We start from the raw sequence: 23,214 nt of genomic DNA, 5'->3' as shown, positions 1-23,214 counted from the left end.
AAAATACTTTATTATGTGTAGTGAAGGCAGATGTCAACATTATCAAAATACTATCTCCAATAACAGTGTTAATAAACTGAAATAATCTTCAGAAATTCTGTATTTCTTTCTCCTGAATAATATCATTAATATTCTGTAATGCTGGATATTTGGCCTGACTTCTTAACCTAGTATTGTGCGTATTTCTTGTGAGTGCTGGTCAGATGGTAATAACGCCAACCCCTGCATGTGCAATGTTTAAGTGGTGAAACGCTATCCAATTCAGACCTGTATTTCACGTATTCTTGGGTGTACTGGCCAAAAATACTTAAATAACACCAACCCTTACACGTGTGATGGTTAAACGTTAAGCACACATCACTTACTAACCATAAACCTGTACCACATGCATTTAATATAAAAGGAAGAAAACAGCAAGGACTTCCATACTTAAATAAGAGTGTAGGATAATGTATAATGAAGGGTAACGTTTAGCTGGTCCTAAGGGAACACAGCTACAGCCACTTAACTGTAGCTCACTGAGTGTGCTGGGCAACTATAACCAAAAACGCCAACCTCTGCATGTGTTCTGCTGGGATTTCCTAATTAATATCCTGCTCAAAAAGCTTTTCCAATGCTGTTTAAAGGAACAGTTTACTGAAATACCACCTAGCCCATGTCACACTGCCTATTTAGTGGAATTAGACTGTTTGTTTTCCCTTGAACGTTTACTGTATAACATGTTGCTCTGAAGCATTTGCAGACTTAACTCTTTGTGATATTGTGTATGCTATTGCTGTGTGCCAATGTTTCTCTGTACTGCTTACTAAAGTGCATTTTATTAGTATAGACTGTTTTGAAAGTGTGATGAATATGTTGTTCAGAATATTTGTGGTTTAACTCTTATATTGAAAAGTATATGCTATTGTGAGCCAATGTGTTTCTGTAACTGTTTAACTAAAGTGCAATTTCTCTCTCTACATTCTCTCCTCTTCTCCAGCTTTCTTACCCTGCGATACTCTATGTGACTACGCCTGGCTTGGATGCCTACACCTAACCTAAAACATAACAAGCTATATTGCCTCATCCCCATATGGGAATAGAACTAAGCTCCTCGTAAAAGAACTTAAGAAAGTATGTACAACCGCTGCTAAACCTTGTATTATTAAAGAATTCTAAAGCCCTGTTAGGTGTTCAGTACGCTCCCTTGCCAGGAAACCCAGCAGCCAAACGTTAATTAACCCTGTACCTCCCATATTAGCCCTCCTCTAGCCCAGTTTTTTACCAGACCCTCTCTTCCTCAACATAATCCAGCCTAGGGATCTACCCTGGTGAAATCACAGGTGCATTTCAACATGTGTCCACTAGGTGGCACCCTCTCCCCACTATTCCCGATTTCCCATATCTTTTACTTTACTCTCTAGTATTCTATACATGTTTTAACTTCCCTATTTTCTTTTTCTCTCTCCCTTTTCTAAACGTCGTTGGCAACTCCATCCCACTAAATCCCCTGTCCCTTGTACTTACCTTCTCCATTCAACAGTTCACTGATAGGTTCTCGCTCTCATCCTGCCTTTCTTGGCTCTTCCCGCTCCGTTCGCCCTACGGGCTCACTCCGCTCCCCTAGCCTGCCCCCAATTCCCACCCGCACCCAGTACCTCTACATTTATACCTTCATAACCACACCCACTACACCACCTATCCAATTACACTCCACAACTCTCTCAATATCCACTCCCTTACCCCGCCCATTCTAACCATCACTCATCCCCCTAGAAAACCCTACCTGGCCAATTAGTCTCCTCTACTCAAGCCTACACCCACTACCTAAACCCACCCATATAAACCATTACTCTATACTACCCTCCCACAATTATTCAGAGACATACCTACTTCCAGTGCATAGAACCGTCCTGCTCCTAAAAGTTTACTTGAAACAACTTAGCAACTCTTAACTATCATCTTCATTTCTTTGCTTTTTCAAGAGCCATCTTTACAATGTTCCCAAAACCCATATCCTCCTCCACTCTACTACTACTGCTCCTCAATATAGTCTGCATTTACTACCTCACCCAGCCCATATATATTAACCACTCACAAGCTTTTCACATAACAATACATCTCAACTCACCTCCTTTAAAACCACACACCACAATATCTCCCCATCTTTATCCTATACAAAGCCATCTACTCTTTACTTATAAACTTATCAACCCTCAAAAACATCATACCACCATAGTAGCTAACAAATCCTTTATCAACATAATAAAGCCCAACCTAAACTCTAAGCAATCCAAATACCTCTCCAACCTAACCCTATATCTAATAGCCACTCTACTATCAGGAGATATCCACCCAACCCGGGCCCCTCCACCTCTTCCACCATAGATAAGTCTATACTATTCACCTCTCTAAACTCCCAAAGCATAGTAAACAAAGTCCCAAACCTTCATACTTGGCTTACACATAATAAACCTGATATCCTATCTATCTCTGAAATTTGGCTAAAATCCCACATAAAAGACCATGAAATAATATCACCAAACTACTCAATCATCAGAAAAGATAGATCCCACAAAAAGGGGGTGGAGTAGCTCTACTATACTCATCCTCCTTGTCGGTCACCCCTTATAACAAATCCATCCCAAATTTCAATAATGCTGAACTACTCCTATCACTACTTTAAGTCAATAAATACAAGCACATATGTATAGCCTCCCTCTACATCCCCCCTGGAGATAATATTACCACACTCGAGAATATCCTATTCTGGCTCTCCACCAACATTAGCAATGAAATCATAATCTTGGGTGACACAAATATCAATTGGTCCTCCATTCAGTCTTCCACAAACCCACTTAATATCAACCTTTATAACTTCTCACAGCTAATTAACAACATAACCCGCCCCTCAAAAACTCTTTCCAATGGTAGCATTCTAGATTGGATTTTAGTCTCTCACCCTCATTATTTCTCTGATAGTGGTACACTCCCAGACTCCCTTAGTGATCACCTACCCACCTTCACATATCACCCCCATTATTTCTCTGATAGTGGTACACTTCCAGACTCCCTTAGTGATCACCTACCCACCTTCACATATCAACTCCCTGCACCTTTACAGAGAACATATAATTATATTACTACCCGCAACCAAAAAAACTTCAACCCAATAGCTTTCTCTGACTCTCTAAAAGTAATTGACTGGAGCATTCTAAAAACTTTACCTCTAGATAATGCTGTGGCCCACTTCAACGCAACCTTCTTCAACCTCCTAGACTACCATGCTCCTTTAAAGACTAAAAGAATAAAACTAAAAACCACCCCCTGGCTAACCAAAAACACACTAACAGCCATGCAACATAGAGATAAAGTCTGGGCACTTTACCAGAAAAATAAATCTCCACTCATCCATATTGAATTCAAAACACTTATAAATAAAGTAAAAAGGCTTGTTATCACCGATCAACAAAACTACTTTTCCATACTCCAAAATACTAATAAAACAAATCCTCAGAAATTTTGGAAAGGAATCTCTACCCTTATCAATCCTGGCAAAACAGTCAACCCCAGCCCAGATCCCAGTGCTATTGACATGGACTTGGCTACACAATTCAACTCTTTTTTCATTAACTGTATTTCCAAACTAACCTCCTCATTCTCCAACACCACCACATCCTCGACTTCACCCCCATCCTCCTCTACTAGCACCCTTCCCTCCACTCCCATCACCACTCTCACTTCCTCTGGAAAGGATGGCATGATGGTTAAGGTGTTTACCTTAAAGACACAAGGTGCAGGGTTTTTTGATCTCACATTGAATACTACCACCCTCTAATACCCTATCTCCCCTTTCTCCACCTTTCTCACTAAAACCTATTCCCACATCTACCATAAAAAAACTCCTCCAGAAACTAAAGCCATGTTCTAATGTCCCAGACAATATTCCTTCATACTTCCTTAGCATAGCTGCAGAAGCCATTGCCTACCCCATTAGTATTCTAATCAACCGCTCTATCCAAGAAAGCATAGTACCCCAAATTTGGAAAAAGGCCTTTATCATACCTCTGCATAAAGGTGGCAATAATAACAATACGACAAACTTCTGTCCCATAGCTATCATGTCTCCCATCTCTAAACTCCTAGAAAAGTGTATCCATCTGCAGCTCCTACCTTACCTCTTAGATAATCACCTGCTGACTCCAACTCAGCATGGTTTTAGACCTGGCCATAGCACTATGACAGCCCTCCTCTCCTTCTTAGAAACTATAAATAAAGCCTGGGATTCTGGTCACATTGTTTCTACCCTGCTACTGGACCTCTCAAAGGCCTTTGACACTATCTCTAACAAACTACTTTTAACTAAACTCTCCCATCTTAACTTATCTCCTTCCTCATTGAACTGGCTCTCTAGTTACGTATCTAACAGATTTCAAGCAGTTAAATGGAAAAAAGCCACCTCCTCATTCCTTAACACCCCAACTGGGGTCCCCCAAGGTTCCAAATTGGGTCCTCTTCCATTTAACATATTCATAAATGACTTCCGCAATTCTATCCCATTCTCTAATATCATCCAATATGCAGATGATTCAACTAGTATCTGCTCTGCCACATCCATCCCAGTACTCCAAAAGCTTACAAAAGATGCATTCTCAATCACTGAACAATGGATGAAAGAAAAACACCTAGCACTTAATGCCTCTAAAACCAAATTAATGGTATTTACTCCCTCTAAACTCATCTCTATCAATGCAAACTCATTTTCAATTACTAGCCACAACAACACATCCTTGGAATTGGTGCCAGAGGCTAACTTACTTGGGGTTCAAATTGACAGTCAGCTTAAATTCAACTCCCACATACAACTAAATATCAAAAAAACTCATCAAAAACTAGGCATGCTCTACCGACAAAATTGTTACCTTACACCCTCTACTAAAATCACTCTCTCTTCCACATTCCTTAACCCCTCTCTTCTATATGGAACCCCACTCCTAACTAACCTACAATCTTCCCTCAAAATACAACTTTCCTCATGCTACAACAAAATAGCCAAATTCACTACTAGTCGTAAAGCATCTACCCACCACTGTTCTTCTCTCCACAAACTAAAATGGCTAGAACTACCCAACCAACTCATCTATTCTCAACTTACTCTTGCTCACAAGCTCATTTTCAAACCCTTCCTTTGTCCATCCCTTTCCTCTGCCTTTAAAATGCACCTCCCCAACAGAGTACTCAGAACTAATAACCAAAACCTGATTGAATTATACAAACCAACTCGTCCACCAGGTAAACATCTCCTATCCTACAGCCTAGCACGTCTCTGGAACTCCCTACCTCCATCCATTCATACCACTTTCAACCACTTTATATTCAAAAAATCTCTTTACTCTCATCTACTATCCCAGTGGGAATGCTCCTGTTCTCATCCATCATATCTACTATCCCAGTGGGAATGCTCCTGTTCTCATCCATCATATCTACTATCCCAGTGGGAATGCTCCTGCACCCATACATCACATCTACTATCCCAGTGGGAATGCTCCTGCACCCATCCATCATATCGACTATCCCAGTGGAAATGCTCCTGCACCCATCCATCATATCTACTATCCCAGTGGGAATGCTCCTGTTCTCATCCATCATATCCACTATCCCAGTGGGAATGCTCCTGCACCCATCCATCATATCTACTATCCCAGTGGGAATGCTCCTGCATATCTACTATCCCAGTGGGAATGCTCCTGCACCATCCATCATATCTTACTTCCCAGTGGGGATGGCCCTGCACACCCATCCATCATCTACTATATCAGTGGATCAGCCCTGCACCCATCCATCATCTCTATCATCCCAGTGGGAATGCTCCTGCACCATCCATCGGATGCTCCCACCCATCCATCATATCTACTATCCCAGTGGGAATGCTCCTGTTCTCATCCATCATATCCACTATCCCAGTGGGAATGCTCCTGTTCTCATCCATCATATCTACTATCCCAGTGGGAATGCTCCTGTCTCATCCATCATATCCTACTATACTATCCCAGTGGGAATGCTCCTGCACCCATCCATCATATCTACTATCCCAGTGGGAATGCTCCTGTTCTCATCCATCATATCTACTATCCCAGTGGGAATGCTCCATCCATCATATTTACTATCCCAGTGGGAATGCTCCTGCACCCATCCATCATATCTACTATCCCAGTGGGAATGCTCCTGCACCCATCCATCATATCTACTATCCCAGTGGGAATGCTCGGAATGCTCCTGCACCCATCCATCATATCTACTATCCCAGTGGGAATGCTCCTGCACCCATCCATCATATCTACTAACCCAGTGGGAATGCTCCTGCACCCATCATATCTACTGGGAATGCTCCTGTTCTCATCCATCATATCTACTATCCCAGTGGGAATGCTCCTGCACCCATCCATCATATCTACTATCCCAGTGGGAATGCTCCTGTTCTCATCCATCATATCTACTATCCCAGTTGGAATGCTCCTGCACCCATCCATCATAATTCTACACTGCCTTACCTCCTTCCTCCTCCATTCCATGAACTTCCTTGCTTCTGCCTCTCTTAACTCAAAAAAAAAAAAGGTATTACTTTGTTTCCTTTAGCTAGCTACCTAAGACATAATGGCTTCTCAGTATCTCTATTGAAATGTTTCCATTTTCTAGTCTGTATCATCTGTAATGTCATCACCAGTACGTTCTACCTGAAATGTTATACTCTAACTGTATAATTTTGTAAATATTGTAATATGGATCTCCCTTTTCTAGTTTGTATCATCTGTAATGTTCATCACCAGTATGATGCTCTAACTGTATAATTTTGTAAATATTGTAATACATATCTAAAACCTATGTAACCCTGTTTCTGGAGCTTTTCTCCCCAGGACTCCATTGTTCATCTTGGCCCAATGGACTATCCTGGTAAACCAACTGCAAATAAATAAATAAATTCTGCATTCATATTAGAGTGTCTATACTGTAAGGACTTTCTGCATATCAATCCAAATGAATTAACGTAACTGACTGTGTCTGAAGTATCTCCTAATAATAACAAAACCATGTAAGTTTCTACACACCTCTTTAGCCTTGGTTCCCAAGCCTTGTAGCATACAAACAAAATGTGTTTGTACTCAAACGTACAGTACAATCTGTTTGTATCAGTATTCTTTTTTTTTCAAAACAAGTTTATTGTTTTAACATATAAGAGAAATATCATAACAATTTTATACAAATAATTAAAAATAGGTATTATTATAATATTCAACAAAACAACTAAAGTATTTACAAAGACATCCACTACAATCAGATCAATTAATTAAACTAAAATACTGTGCTATTGAAATTAGAATTTTTTTAACAAATTTTGTAAATTATCCCATACAATAAAATTCTAGTTGTTCTCATTCTAATTGTGCTTATTTCCATATGACACATTATATTCATAACATTTTTAAATTAATTGAACGAAGGAGGTGTATCTGAAATCCAATTTCTAGTTATTATTTTCCTAGCCACTGCAAGGATAGACCATAACAAGGGAAGCTTAATCTTTTAACACATTGAGGTACAGGTGTGTTGAATAATATAAGAGACTTAGAAATAATGAAATTATCTGTAAAAGAGCCTGCAAAAATTCATTAATTGACTTCTAGTATTCTTTCAACTTCATACAGTCAAAACATATGAGCCCAGTCAGCATTAATTTCTACATTACATCTACATAGATTATCTTTATTATTAATTTTATTCATCATCAAAGGTGTATAAAAGATCTATGTAAAGTCTCCAGACAATGGAAGATGTAGTTCTATACATTCCAATATATATTGTTTATCTTGTTGAGTTGGTGGGTCCCCATTAATAGAGGTGAAATAATTCCAGTATGAATCTACATTGTAAAAGTTTCTTGTCTGATAATTTTATGTATATATGAAAGTTTACCTTTATCAGAAACTTTATGCTGTAAATTTATTATCAAGTAATCAATCAGTTTTGGAATTGATTCTTTAACTGTTATAGACATTAGATCTATTCTATCAATGAGATGTTGTCTAAAGATCTGAACCTCTAACCAGCAAGTTTCTCTTAGATCAAATTCTTGTTTTAAGAAATCTAGATTTTAACTTTATTATCAGATATCAGCTGATACCAGTACTTTAGATTATTATCTATAGCTAAATGAGCTCCTTCAGAAGTAGATGACATAAGCATACCCTGAGTATAAATTATAGGAATACAATAAAATTCCATTCCCTATACTTAGGGTGCATGAATATAAAGTTACGATAACTAATAATAATATTTAATGGGTAACAGACCATATGTTTAGGTGTAATAGGTGAAGTACAAAATTCCTTTAGCAACCACAACATGGAGTTATTTATAATCATATTTTTATGTGTTAAGGAGATTTTCATGAAGTGCATACTAATTAGCTCCCAATAATCTTTCCATTTTAATTAATAAAGTAATAACTTTTATAATAGAAGAGATAATATATAAATTAAAGTCTGGAAAAGAAATACCCCTTGAGACCAGCTATTAGTATGTTTCTTTAATGCAATCCTAGGTCTATTAGGTGCCCATAAGAAATTTAACATTAGTGTATTCAGTTTCTTGATAGTTATTTTTGTAGGTGAAAGTATTATTGATTGTATTAAGTATAAAATCTTCCGCAATATTATCATTTTAATAATTGTAAGTCTCTCCTCCATAGTAAAAAACATATTATTCCAGGTATTAAAAAGATTTTGTATATTAAGAAAACAGGTATTATAGTTATTATATATAATAGATTTAATATCTTTAGATAGTATTATACCTAAATAAGTTATCTGACCTGAGTTGGGTACATATTTAGTAAAATCACTAATGAGAGTATTTTTCGTATATATAGGTAGTATTTTAGTTTTTCTTCATTGAATATTAAACCAGAAATACTTTTAAAATTCATCATTTTATCAAATAAAGACTGCATAGAAGAATTAGATCCTGCTGATGTAATTAGAACATCATCTGCAAAAGTTGAATTTTGATGTTGTATTTTCTTCTATTTCAAAACCCTCTATGTCAGTACTGTTTCTAATCAAATTAGCCCAAGGCTCCATTACTAAAGTGAATAATAGTGGAGAAAGTGGACATCCTTGCTTTTGTGCTTTAAGAATGGGTATTTTTGTGAAACATATGCTTCTACCTTAATATAACTTTGTATAAATGCTCAATTAAATTTACAAATGCATCAGAGAAATTTGTGCAACTTACTGAATCAAATGCTGAACCTATATCAAGACTAATAAGTGTTAAATCTTTCTTTTTCCTATTTGCAAAATCAATTAATGTTAAAGTTCTTCTTATATTATCAAAAGTATTTCTATTTACAATGAAGCCCGTCTGATCTATGTCTATAATGCCGGGGATAATTGTCTTCAATCTATCAGCAAAAATACTCATAAACATTTTATAATCAACATTAAGTAATGAGATGGGTCGATATGAAGAACATCTAGTTGGATCTTTATTAGGTTTTAAAATTGGTGAAATAAATGTATATTGCCAAGATGGGGGTTATTAACTCAGTTTGGGCCAGAATAAAACCTTATGTATTAATGAATATGTAGTTTTAGAAAGGATTTTATATATCTCTGGTATAATACCATCATTACCCGGTGCTTTGTTTGATTTAAGCTTATTTATTTGTGTAATAACTTCTGTATATGAAATACTCTTGTCCAATAGTTTAATCTGTTGTTTATTGCTTTTTATTCATGTTTGTGGTTATAAACTCCTTTATTTTATCTTTAGGTTCCATGTTAATGTTGTTATGGTTAATCTTGTGAAAGTGATTTCTAAATTCATCCAGTATTTCTGGTATACTAGAAACATTCTTCTTTTTCCTTAGAGAAAGATTTCTTTGATATGGTTTTGTTTATTCAATCTTTTGTTTTATTTTTAAGTCTATGTAAGTATTTGGGGCTTATTGAATAAGACAAAAACTTGTATTTCTCTAAAGTTATTTTAACTTTATGAGTTAAAATTTCTTTGTATTTCTCATTTAGTTTGTTTATTTCTTCAATAACTTTCTTGTCCATAATGTTTTCTTTATTATTATGTTTATAAGAGTCTAGTTTACTTTGAATATCTAACAATTCCTTATCCCAAGATTTCCTTTTGTTATTATACCATCTGATACTTTGTCCATATAGATATGATTTTAAGGCATCCCAAACATAGACAATGGAGACTTCAGGAGTATTATTTATGTCTAGAAAATGTTGTACTTCTGAAAGTATATATTCTTTATAGTCTTTTAGCTGAGTTAAGTATGCTGGTATCCTTTTGATCTGAACATTATGCGTATTTTTATCATGAATTCAAAACAATTGAGTTATGATCAGATATAGGACATGAAATGATTTTGGAATTAATTAAATCTGTTACCATCTGGTTAGAAATAAAGACCTTATCTATTTTGAATAAGTTTTGTATCTGTTAGAAAAAAGGTGTATGGTAATGATTTTGACTCTATCTGATTATTAATATCATTCAAATGATAAGAATTAGCAAAATCATTTAAATGTTTTGCATTAGATGTAATTCTTCTTTTCTTTATAGTGGTAGTATCACTTTCATGTAGTATACAATTAAAATCACCAGCTAAAATAATATCCCTACAGAGAATGATATGATCTTATCAATATGATGTTTCACTGTATTAATACCAATTCCAGGTATCCAATATACATTAATTAAAGTGTAAGTCTTCCCATTAATTTGTATTGTAACCATACAAAACATTCCTTTGTCATCCTGATAAGACTTAATGGTTTTAGGAATGGGCATACTTTTATTCCATAAAATAGCCACTCCTCTTTTTTTCTGAGTGTGCTCTGAACTAACCAATACTGTATACTTATTAGTGGCTAGTTTATCAATATCTTTTTTCAAGAGATGGGTTTCTTGCAGGAAGACTAGATTGGCCTTGTGTAGATTAATGTATCTTATTAGGCTTGCCCTTTTACACGGATTATTCAATCCATTAATGTTTAAAGAAATTCCTTAGATGTCATTTGGCATTTTTAAAACTCAAGAATCTTATGATCGAAATAACAAATAACAAGATAAATAATGTTACATCTCCTCTTTTAGGTGTACCTTTAAATATAGCTGTATTTATTAAATCTCTTATGGGATTTTGTATAGGATTCAATTTTGTTTGTAGTGACAATGAGTGTACAAAATATATTGTGTATCAGTATTCTTGACTGAAAGCTGTTTTCACTGATTGAAAGTACATTCAGAGAAACTGTATGCAAACTGTGAAACCTGCTTTAATATGGCTGCATTTCTAGATTTATGCAAAGAGAATATACTGCATTTTTGTATATTTAAATGATACCTGACCTAACAATATACACATCTCTCTCTCTATAAGTATATATATATATATATATATATATATATATATATATATATACATATATACACACACACACACACACACACACACACACACACACACACAGTATATATGCAGTATATATACATATACATATATACAGAAACATATATATATATATATATATATATATATATATATATATATATATATATATATATATATGGTGGTGCAGCTGTTAGCATTGTCTCCTCACAGTAAGAGGTTCTCCAGTTCAATTCTTGGCTGGGGTACCTTCTGTGTGGAGTCTGCATGTCCTCCATGCATTCGCATGGGCTTCCTCAGTGTGCTCCAGTTTCCTCCCACATTCCAAAGGCATGCATCTAGAGCATTTCTCCCAAGGCCTCCACTGAAAATGGGCTCTGTACCATTCAGACTTTTCCAGTAAACAAATATTAAATAAATAAATATACAGAGATGGAGTGACAGAGAGAGAGAGAGGGAGAGAGATAGAGAGAGAGAGTGAGAGAGAGAGAGAGAGAGAGAGAGAGAGAGAGATAAATGGATAAATAGACATACATATATTTATATATCTATAAAAATGTAAGTGATAAATGACTTTCAGACAGGCATACAAACAGTTAAATGATTATTCTGAGAATCAGACCAATCACTAGTCAATTAAAAGCTTCAAACATGCACTTAAAGAGCATCTCTTTACTGAAATATACCTACCTCTGCTACCATGACAAAGGCTAGGTAACTTACCATGTCATATCATGAATAACAGAATGCATTTAATACATTTTCTCAGACTGTTAATGTGGCACCTTAAATGTAAATATTTCACACACACACACACACACACACACACACACACACACACACACACACATATATATATATATATATATATATATATATATATATATATATATATATATATAGAGAGAGAGAGAGAGATAGCGATAAAATAAATATGAGTTAATGCACTACTTGCATGTGTACACTGTATTTTATGCACATCATAGCTTGCACGTTTGTATATTTTTTCTCAATACACTCTGAATTGACCTTTTAATGTTACCCTATCTGCATTCAGTCTTACTATGCTCTGAATTTTGTAATATACTAATTTTGTATATCACATTGTTGATTGAAAGATCATGATGTATATTCATTTCTTCAAATGCAGGTCATGGCAGAAAATGCTCAGTAGACCAGTCCACTTACCCAGTGAACAAATGGTAAATAAATAAAAAAGCCCAGGATTTCAGGATAAAGCTCTTTGGTGTTTCAAAGCCTTTGTCCTCTGTGCTAAACTGCCAGAAGGTTGATCTACTACACTGATCACTTAATGCTATATCCTAGTGTCACATAGTAAATGTTGTTTTTATTATGCATGACAGCTGTCCTAAATAAAAGATAGCACAACCTAAGATTCCTATGAACGTAGTCCAAGACAAGACAGGTGCAACCAGCAGGAAGTCATCATTTGTAAAACCAGAATTCACTGAACCATAGAATATCTCCCTTTGATATGTATACACTGGGTACAGTACCTATGCTGGGTATAAGCAGTCAGTACATTCTTAAAGTACACACTGTATTTGTTGTCCTCTAGCTCTTATTTGATAATGTCTGCTACTCAAAACTTTTTTATATTGACCTGGGCTATTTCTGGGACTTAGCAGAGGGTCATCTTGAACCACATGCTTATGTTGCTTCCGTTTAGAACTAGTCATGTTGCTAACAACACAAAATTACAGCTAGCTCATCTGATGCTCTGTGTAGATCCTGAAGCAGGCAACCTCTGATTTAACTCTTTGTGTAGATACCAAACTGAGTCCTCCCTCAACTCTGTGTTGAGGAGTGAAAAACAACAAATCTCTGTTCTTCTATCTGCAAACTGCTAAACTGTAACAAGCAGTTTGCTACAGTTACTACAGCTCGAGAACACATGCTGTCTTGACACTACCATTTCAGTCGTCCAACCAGGCTGTAGATGCAGTATTGGGATTAAGTTTTGAAGCTTTGTAAATCAATGCTAGTACTTCAGTCAAGCAGTATTATCATCTGTTGATTGCATTCCCTGACAGCTCATGCTTGGGGCAAAAGACATTTCACTCCAATCTAGTTATGGTTGTGTAACAACACAATTCTTAGTAAGAATCAGTGTTTGTGTTTTGAATTACAACTGTCTATGACTCAATTCAAAAACATAACAATATGTGCAATATTTCTTTCTAGAGTGACTGAACTTGGAAAAGGCATGGACAAATAAATTAAATTTTGCCCCTGTTTTCATGAAACTACAGTTTGGATAAATTGATGGCACAACTGTGACTGTATGAGTGATTTATGTCATATGACAAAAAAAACATGTATATATCCCACTAGGACTGGTGGTCAGCTGTTCCTTAAAACTTTACAACAAATCTGATCTTAAACTGTTTTAAGATGATAAAACATTTTTTAACTTCTCTCAAGAGTGCTTCCTGAAAAATTCTTTATATTTGTAGGATTATGTGATAATGTATTAATTTAAATTACTATGTATAGGAAACAATATATATTTATTTGTTTATTTCATCAAATTATTCTACATTCAAACAGTAACCTAAAACAAACATGTTTAATAATGTGTTGGTTTAATTCATAGAGAGGCCCAGCGATTTCTGCATATATTAAGAATTGCAATTATTTTTCTTGAGCATTATTTGATACATAAAATATGTGTATTTCATCAGTTTCAGTCTAAACTAACATGCATATTATTTTCTTTTATGTTTAGATTTCCTGTCTGCTGCTGTTCAGTGTAAGTAACCTTGCATCAGAATGCATGTTCACTATTAATGTATTCAGCATGTTTAATTGTTTTATTATTCATCCACTTAAGCTGCACTAGACCCTAGGATCTTATTAACAGACATTGAGAAGTTACCTAAATAAAAACTGCAACAAGTGTTTGCATTAATTCTGACTTGAACTTCACTGCCTTATATCCTTTTGACCACCTGAATCCTTGGAATGACCTAGTTGTTTCCTTGACCTCCTTTTTTTCTGTTGTTTACCCATATCATCCCCTGGGCTGGCCCTTTGTGTACCATCTTGGGATAATCAAACTTAAAGATGAAAAACAGAGGCTGGAGAGTCAGAGATCTTCTTATTTTAGGGACAGACTGTCATCCACATTCACAGCATTAACTACCCAACTCTTACTGCTTTGCCGAACTTGAAGTTACAGCATTGAATGCATCTGCACTGTCATAAGAGACAACACAAATGGTAAACATCCCCAGGGATCTGAAAAACACCCTATGCTTCCTGGAAAGAGGACTTGGTATCTGGTACTGATCAATAGTGCTGTGTCAAGTCCAGTGTCTTCTCCTGAGAGAGAAGTAGCGCTTATACAGTCATTCTCTCTGCTGAGATACTGTTTAGTATCCATGATTACAAATGATTTTTGAATAGCATGTTTAGATACCTGAACCTGCTGGATCATCAGCTGTCATTTCTCTAAATCCTGGTTAGAGATGGCATTGATACCTGTCTTGCTATTAGCTGGTAACTCTTCATGGATGCTGATGGATGCTGATGGGATGAGCAGACGTCTACCTTCCAGCTAGTAAATAAATATGCTCATGCAGGAGTGGATTCCTCATCCTAGATGTTAACTGAATACAGGTTACTGATGGCATGAGATGATGTCTTGTTGCCATCTGGTAACTGATAATATTTAAGTAAAAATGTAAGAGTAACAGATACATTTATTTTGAATATTCACTACAACCTATAACATGAAGGTAATAGTATATAAGTGAATCTTCTTTTTAACAGATTTGCAACTCTGAGCATTTCATATTGCATCACAATATAATCTTTTTGGTGTAATTATACCTGGTTGTGGTATTTCTAAAGTTTATGGAGTATATTTGCTTTATGTGTCAATAGACTGGGTTGTAGAAGAAAAGAATGATGTATCCAGATAACTTTTCTAACTAACTAACTAACTAACTAACTAACTAACTAACTAACTAACTAACTAACTAACTAACTAACTAACTAACTAACTAACTAACTAACTAACTAACTGACTGACTAACTGACTAACTAACAACTAACTAACTAACTAACTGACTGACTAACTGACTGACTAACTAACTAACTAACTAACTAACTAACTAACTAACTAACTAACTAACTAACTAACGAACTATCAATTGAACAGTATCACTAATGAGATAGGAAATATGTTTTTACTGATATTGTAATGGAACCTAATGGTGGTGGAGGTAGATGCTTGCTTTCATATTGTAATAGTATCTTACTTATACTGTCTGCATGGCAAATTACTTCCTTGCTCTGGGTCATTGGCAGCATGGGTAGATAGAAGTCTCGAATACGGTCAGTTAAAAAAATAATTATTTTGCAGACAGTGAATAACATCCAGCTAATTAGTTAAGGAGCTAAAAATAACATTCCTCATGTAACTACAAATATTTACTGGCACCTTTAACTGTAGTGCTTTTTTGACTTGTGGTTCTCTGCCTGACTATTGCTGGCCATGGTCTGCTTTTGATTTTGTATTGAAGTTATTCATTTAAGGTTTGATTAATTCTTTTTTTACCCTTTTCTTATATTGCATTTTGTTTGCTTTAAGGTTTTTTTTCTTTTTGTTCTTTTTGGATGTTTAAGAGGTCTTGGCTAACATCAGTTAAAAAAGAATTATTTTTCAAACAGTGAATAACATTCAGCTAATTATTGGGAGGACCTGACATATAACATTCTTCATTTAACTACAGATATTTAGTGGCATCTTTATTTGGCTGTTGTTCTTGTTTGATTTGCTGTTCTGTGTCTGACAATTGCTGAACTCTGTCTGGATTTAATTTTTTTTGATATTTTTGTACTTTTAAACATGATGGTTGTTGAGTTGCCCACCTCTTGTATAAATCTGATTTTGGACACTCCTCATAGTCCCATCAAATCATCTCATTCTACTGATCACTAAACGACTAAACGATCAGCTGGGAAGGTTATCCCCTTAGTCTCTTAAACTTGGATTATCTTCTGTCTTCTACATTCCCATGTAAAAATGCACTTTATTCAGCTTTTTTTACTGTATTTGTGCTTCTTCCAACTTTACTTAGCTTTGCTGTGCATTCTTAAAGTGTCCAGTTGCATTTAATCTTCTGGTTTTATTACTGCTTGTTAGTAGCCTGATTACATAGTAACTATTATTCTAAGTTTCATAGTTTTTTTATCTAAGCATTTGGGCTTCAAATCAGCTATCTTACATAAGGAAGGTTTGTAGTCTACAGTCTTCTGACAGGAGATGTAGCTTACACCCTGGTGATGATGGCTTATAATGTCTGTTATACTAAGTGTCTTTGTTATGCTTTAAACTCTTAGGCTCCAAGTCAGTTATTTTACATTACAAAAGTTTGTGGTCTGCATTCTTGTGACAAGAGAGGGTGGCCTACACTATTATGAGCTTGGAATTGCCAGCTGAGGGCTTATTGTATCTGTTATTCTAAAATTATTGTAGTTCTGGTTTAAGTACTTGAGCTCCAAACCAGTTATTTTACACTAAGAAGGTTTGTGGTCTACAATCTTGTAGGAGAGATGATTTTCTGAGCAGAGAATTGCTGGTGATGGCCTATAGTGCCTGTTATTCTAAATGTCTTTGTTCTGTTTAAACACCTGGGCTCCAAGCCAGTTGTTTTACATTAGGAAGGTTTGTGGTCTATACTCTTGTGGCAGGAGACAATACACCCTTCTATGCCAGAAATTGTTGGTTGAAGGCTTATTGTGTCTGTTGTTTTTAAGTGTCTTAATTCTGGTTTAAGCACGTGGTTTCTAAGCCAGTTATTTTACATTAAGGATGTTTGTGGTCTACACTCTTGTGGTAAGCGAGGGTAGCTTTCACTGTTCTGAGCTGGGAATTGCTGGTGAAGGCTTATTGTGCCTGTTATTCTAAGTATTTTTGTTCTGGTTTAAACAGTTATGCTCCAAGCCATTTATTTTACATTAAGAAGGTTTGCGGTCTAACCTCTTGTGGCATTACTGTCTAGACAGATTTTTTTTTAACTACTAAAGCATCTTGTTTGAACTTAGTGGAACATTGCTCATCAAGATCCTTGCCTTGTTAATCTATTCAATATTTAAATTTCCCTCATTCCTCCCTAGTGGATCAGTAGCCATGTATATTCACTTCCCAACTCTCTCTCTGTGGCTAGTCTGGTTGAGATGGGTATCCTGAGGCATTGTAGTAATTGCCTCATGTACACTGACAACCCACTTATTCTTAATAAACAGATAAAGTTTGTGAGCAGTGTAAGTACCATTTAATATTGGAGGCAAAATTCTGTCATACAACCAAAACTAATCTTATTGAGGTTGTAGTGACTACTACATCAGGTAAAGACCCCACACATTATGCTGAGGCACTGATAAGTAACCTTCCTTAAACACTAAGACATCATGCACAGTAGAATCAAAGAAAGAGTCCTCAGCCATCACATAAACACTCCATTAAAACACCAACCACAGATGCACATAGTAACTCTGTATCCAATGAGCGTACTGCTAAGCCTTAAGGCAATCCAGTACACAGAATAAATGTCCTGGTCATTGGTGATTCCATAGTGAGGTAGACCAATGTCCCCTTCACCATAATGAATAAGGAGAGTCACGGTTATCTGCCTTTCTGGGACTAGGCTCCGTCAAGTCACATAGGCACTCAGGTCATTGAATACAGATATCGGTATGACTCTGTCATAGCCCATGTGGGAATTAATGACATGAGATGTCCCTCCCTTGGCTACATGAAGTGAGACATGATTGATCTTGCTGATTGTGTATCTCAGGCAGTTATGAGCCTATGACTGGGCAACATACTGCCATCTCCAAAGATGTTACCACAGTTATGAGCCTATCACTGAGCAGCATACTGCCATCTCCAAAGATGTTACCACAGTTATGAGCCTATCACTGAGCAGCATACTGCCATCTCCAAAGATGTTACCACATCATCAACACAAAATGATTGATTTTAACAATTGGCTTAACTTTCTGTTGTCAGTCTGAGGGGGCGTACAGTATTTGATGCCCTTGAAGGACATGGTTGACAGACTATGTTGCTTTGCCAGGGATGGTCTGCACATATCCCCTCTATACTTTTGTGCATTGGCAAAGGCCTTTTCCACACCTTAGTGCCATTTTTTAGGAAATGGCAAACTGATAAACCTGCCAATTTAATTGAACCAATGAAAGAATGTCTGAAGGTGGTGCTGCTCAATGCTAGAAGTCCTAATAAGAAACTCCACTCCCTGTAAGCATTCCTCTTCATGGAGAGTGTAGACATCTGTGTATAACAGAAACATGGTTTAGAGTCATGTTAAGTACACCAGCAATGCAAGGTTATAATGCCTTTCACACCTTTAGACCAGATATTGCACAGGAGGGAACTAAAGGTGAAGAGTCTCAGACTATATTAAAGCCAACCTCACATCAAAACTAGTTAAAGGGTATGACCCACTAGAACACATGCATGTACAACTCACAGCAAACAGGGTGTCGTACCATGTCCTTGCAGATATAAGTCCCAATCCATGTCGTAGGAAACCCGTACTACCTATATCAATGTATTAGATTTCCTAGTCTTTCAAAGAAATACAATATTCATGAAGGATCTCTATAAAGTGGGAATCCTACACCACTTCTAATTCAGAAGCCCAGCAATTCCTAAACAATGTTAATACCAACATGCTGGAACAGTCGGTCCATTCTTCTACCAGTGGTACAAATATCCTTGACCTTGTACTCACAAACATGGGAGAGGGTGATGTTTCTCACCCAATGTAATGTCTTTGCTCATCAGATCCAAACATAATAAAGGATTTTCCTTGGTCCCTTCCAGTCCTGTCCTGCCGTAGGCTGCTGGCTTTGCTCGTTTCCCGCTATTGCTAGTTCTCAGCCACCCCAGGTGTCTCCCACTTTTCTACATAACACCCTGGCTTCCTCCACTAGAAATCACTACCTAAGGTGATCCTGCAGTGCTTTCTGTAACCATTCAGCCTCTCCAAGAACTAGAACTATATCGTCCCGCTATTGCTGCAGTTCAATCACCCTAGGTGTCTCCTACTGTTCTACATAACACCCTGGCTTCCCACCCTTGAAAGAACTACCTAAGGGGATCATGCAGTGCTTTCTCTAACCATTCAGCCTCTACAAGAACTAGAACTATAACGTCCCGCTATCACTGTGTCTCAACCATCCCAGGTGTCTCCCACTGTTCTACATAACACCCTGGCTTCCCGCCCTTGAAAGAACTATCTAAGGGGATCCTGCAGTGGTTTCTGTAACAATTTAGCCTCTCCAAGAACTAGATAGTGTATGTAACCCTACTGTGATACTTATTTTATTCCTTTCTACTGTTGTATCTTAACTCATCACACGCTTGCTAGCAGCCTACTACATCTTTTTTCTTAGTCTCGCTTTTAACCCCCAACATCCTTCCCATTCCCTTGTGTGCTCCTGACTTATCCTTGTAGTCTCCCATAGTTTGGCCACAAGGTGGCAGGATCTATCCATTCGCTAGCCTATATTTTAAATTATTATTTTAAGTGAATCTGTGGCTGTCCTGTGTTTAGTTCCATACCCCAGTGTATTCTCTGCTTATCTGTACGTTCCACACAAAGTGACCCAGTGCCTTATTCCTGTGCTCCTTACCATTGAGCCTACTCTCTGCTTCACTGATTATTTTTTGCTGGTTTGTCTTCTTCCTTCTCCTTGGCTCAAACCGCTCTGTTCACCCTGTGGGATAATTCCACTCCCTTACCCTGCCCCCAATTTCCACGTGCCCCCTCTACCTCTACACTTATAGTAGACACAAGACCACACCCATTCCCACATAGCTCAATAGGCTCTTCCCATCCTCTGCCCATAATAATTGTTGCACCCCTCCCCTTCCTAATAAATCCTCATCCCCCCTCACCTCTCAACTTCTAACCATACTTGGCAGAGTCCATTCCACTACCCACTTAACTCAATATTCTTCCACAGTTCAAATTCTAAAGAACAATCAAGCTTATAGAACCTGCCTCCTTCATAGCTCAAATACTTCTTCTCCACACCTTATCCTATCTAAGCTACCTCACCAGTCCTCTTAATACTACCAGGTTATACCTCATACCATGCTTTTCGGCCCCAAAACTTGGACTGACCACACAGAAAGGGAGGGGAGTATCGAGTTCACAAAAAGATACCCACACCTCCAGGTTGGTAGCAGCAGCATCAGAGACTATCCTATCCTGCAGGTGCAACTAACAGTGCTCCCTTCTGCTCTTCCAGTTGCCATCTCCCTACCCACCATCTCCACCCCCCCCCAGGAACCCCACTCTTCCTGAGAACACTGGAAAAAAAATAGTCTCATCTCTCCAAACACCAACTACCCATTTCTAGACACAACTACTTTGGCATAGACTGGGACCATAACTCAACAATTCCTACCTTAGCGATAGAATTTATAAACCTTTATAAACTGAACACACATTTAAGCCACCTACCACCATCAAACATACTGGACATACCTATCACCAACATGGGGCTCCAGTGGGGACTCTATGCTCCAGATGTAAAGATCTAAGATACTGGTAAGATCAGACCATAAACTATCCTCACCACCTCACATCACAGAACACCACCTGTCGAAAACAGAAACGGAAAAAACTCTGTACCTCAACACCACAATCCTGAAAACTGAGGCTTCAAAGCCCAAAGCCCACTAAAAAATAAGCAGAACTAGCAGAATCATTTATAAAGATTCTATGAACATGTTTTCAGATCTGCATGGATGCATGTCACACAAACCAAGACCCAACCCAATCCTCAAAAGGCAGATGTCCATAATGGTGGACCATGCCACAAAAAATAAAATATAAGGCAGAAGGAGGAAGCTACTAAAAAAGTAAAGCAAAAAAAAAATCAGGGAAGGCATAAAAGTTCAGCAGGCTATAAAAGCACAAATGCTAATTGATTGTAAAAGGCTAGAGAAAAAGAAAAATAGCACAATTAAGGAGTGGTATCAGGAGGTTAGGCCTGTAGTTGTAGTAGGTGTGGGAAATAGGTTAAATGCTATGACAAGGAATTAGTCCAAAAAAACAAAAATACACACCAACCCCCAACACATTGCCTGACTCCTTCAGACAGGTTCATCCCCAAACACTCCCACCCCACTCGGGGCAAAAAAAGGCAATATCTATCCCAGCAGGCCCTGACCCCCCAAACACAGCAGGGCAACAGGTGCCCCTCTCCAGCTCCAAACCAACAACACAGCATCAATGCTGAACCCCAGGTGGTGTCCTCCTAATCATCCTCTCACAACTCCAAGAAGAACTAAAACCAAAACTAAAACTACTGTTCAATCTCAGCCTACCACACAGCAAAGATCCATGGAGTGGTGTACAGTGCCTCCCAGCCCTGGTGCTCAACCCTGCCTCTAACGGATCCCCCCACTATCCTGAGCAGCTGCCTGACTAGCTTGGTGGAGCCAGCTATTGGTCTGATCATCATGGACCTCATAAAGATATTGGGGGAATTACAAACACTGGATCCTACCCAGTTTGGCTTTGTTAAGGGCATCCTCTTTTTAAACCTGGTTGATTTCTTTGAACAAAGCTTGTTGCCATTGATATGTGAAAGAAGGTCCAGCCATTGATACCCCCTTTGCAAAAGCCTTTTGATACACACCTCTACTTTATAGAAGATACATGTACCTCCACCAGCTTAAAAATGTCACCATGTCACCAGGATTGCAACTGTCATGCTCAAGGATGTACAAGTTAAATGGCTTAAGACAGATATGACGATGGTTAAGGCAGTTGGTTACAAGTCAGACTCAACAAGGCTCAGTCGGACCTCTCTTGTTTCTGGGTAACTATTTCTCCACAGGCCAACACGAAGGACTGTGGAAGACCAAGCCATCACTGACTGACTGCAAACCTGCAGCCTGCATCTAATTTTGAGTCAACACAAGCATCCTCCCTCCAAAAGGTACCTAAAGAGATCCAACATGCTGGTGCCTAAGCCTCAAAATAAATGCCAAAATCAAAAGCCATATAGTCATCTAACAAAAAAAATGCTCACAAATTCATTTATAGGAAACAGGTGATTAAGTACAACCACAGTAGAAGTAATATCCATCATGGGGAGAAGAGTTGGAATCAACTTTTTGACAAAACACTGGCCAAAGTGGTTAGAAACTTTTTTATATAGCCCACCTAATCATGAAAGGATTCACATCTAGATCAGGGAGTACATCATTCACATCTACCAGTACAGACACATCAGGCCCATAATTGAGTACAATCATCCTTTTGGGATGTACCTACCAGACACCTGCAACCACTGGGAAGACCTCAAAAAGTAAGACAAACCAAAAGGATCAAAAGTGGACAGCCGCCATATCAAATCCAAGTTAATAAAACTCCAGAACCAGTGGCATGTTCACTCAGGATCTGTGCATGCATCTGTGCCTGATGTCAGGAGCTGCTATGAACCCGAATTAATGGACATGCTGCACCCCAGAAAATCCAAATCCCATCTGAGCGAGCCTCCAAGACTTGAACAAGCAGGGACCGAGAGGAGGACATGCTCAGGGGGGAGATTCCCTTCCCAGCTAAATAAGAGGCAGCATTACCCATAGGGGCAGAGGTTATTAGCAGAGTCCCCAAGAGGAAGGTTTCAAGAGGAATCTTGATTCTTATAATTACTCTCCCCCTTTTCAAGCAACCTGTTCACTCCCC

At 37.5% G+C, this 23,214-nt stretch overlaps 1 protein-coding gene across 1 annotated transcript in view; it reads left to right on the top strand.

Moving 5' to 3' along the window:
- Positions 1–23,214, top strand: part of LOC122808799 (deleted in malignant brain tumors 1 protein-like) — a 1,006,762-nt gene that overhangs the window by 208,947 nt on the left and 774,601 nt on the right. The window contains exon 2 of the mRNA XM_044079852.1: positions 14,199–14,222. Within this exon, the coding sequence (XP_043935787.1) occupies positions 14,199–14,222 (24 nt within the window). The remainder of the gene's footprint in view (positions 1–14,198; positions 14,223–23,214) is intronic.

This window comes from Protopterus annectens, chromosome 1.part1 (assembly GCF_019279795.1).
Source record: "Protopterus annectens isolate FY-2018-M chromosome 1.part1, PAN1.0, whole genome shotgun sequence".
In the NCBI taxonomy this organism is placed as follows: domain Eukaryota; kingdom Metazoa; phylum Chordata; order Ceratodontiformes; family Protopteridae; genus Protopterus; species Protopterus annectens.
The sequence above is the reverse complement of the archived record's forward strand: the minus strand, read 5'-3'. Positions and strand labels throughout refer to the sequence as shown.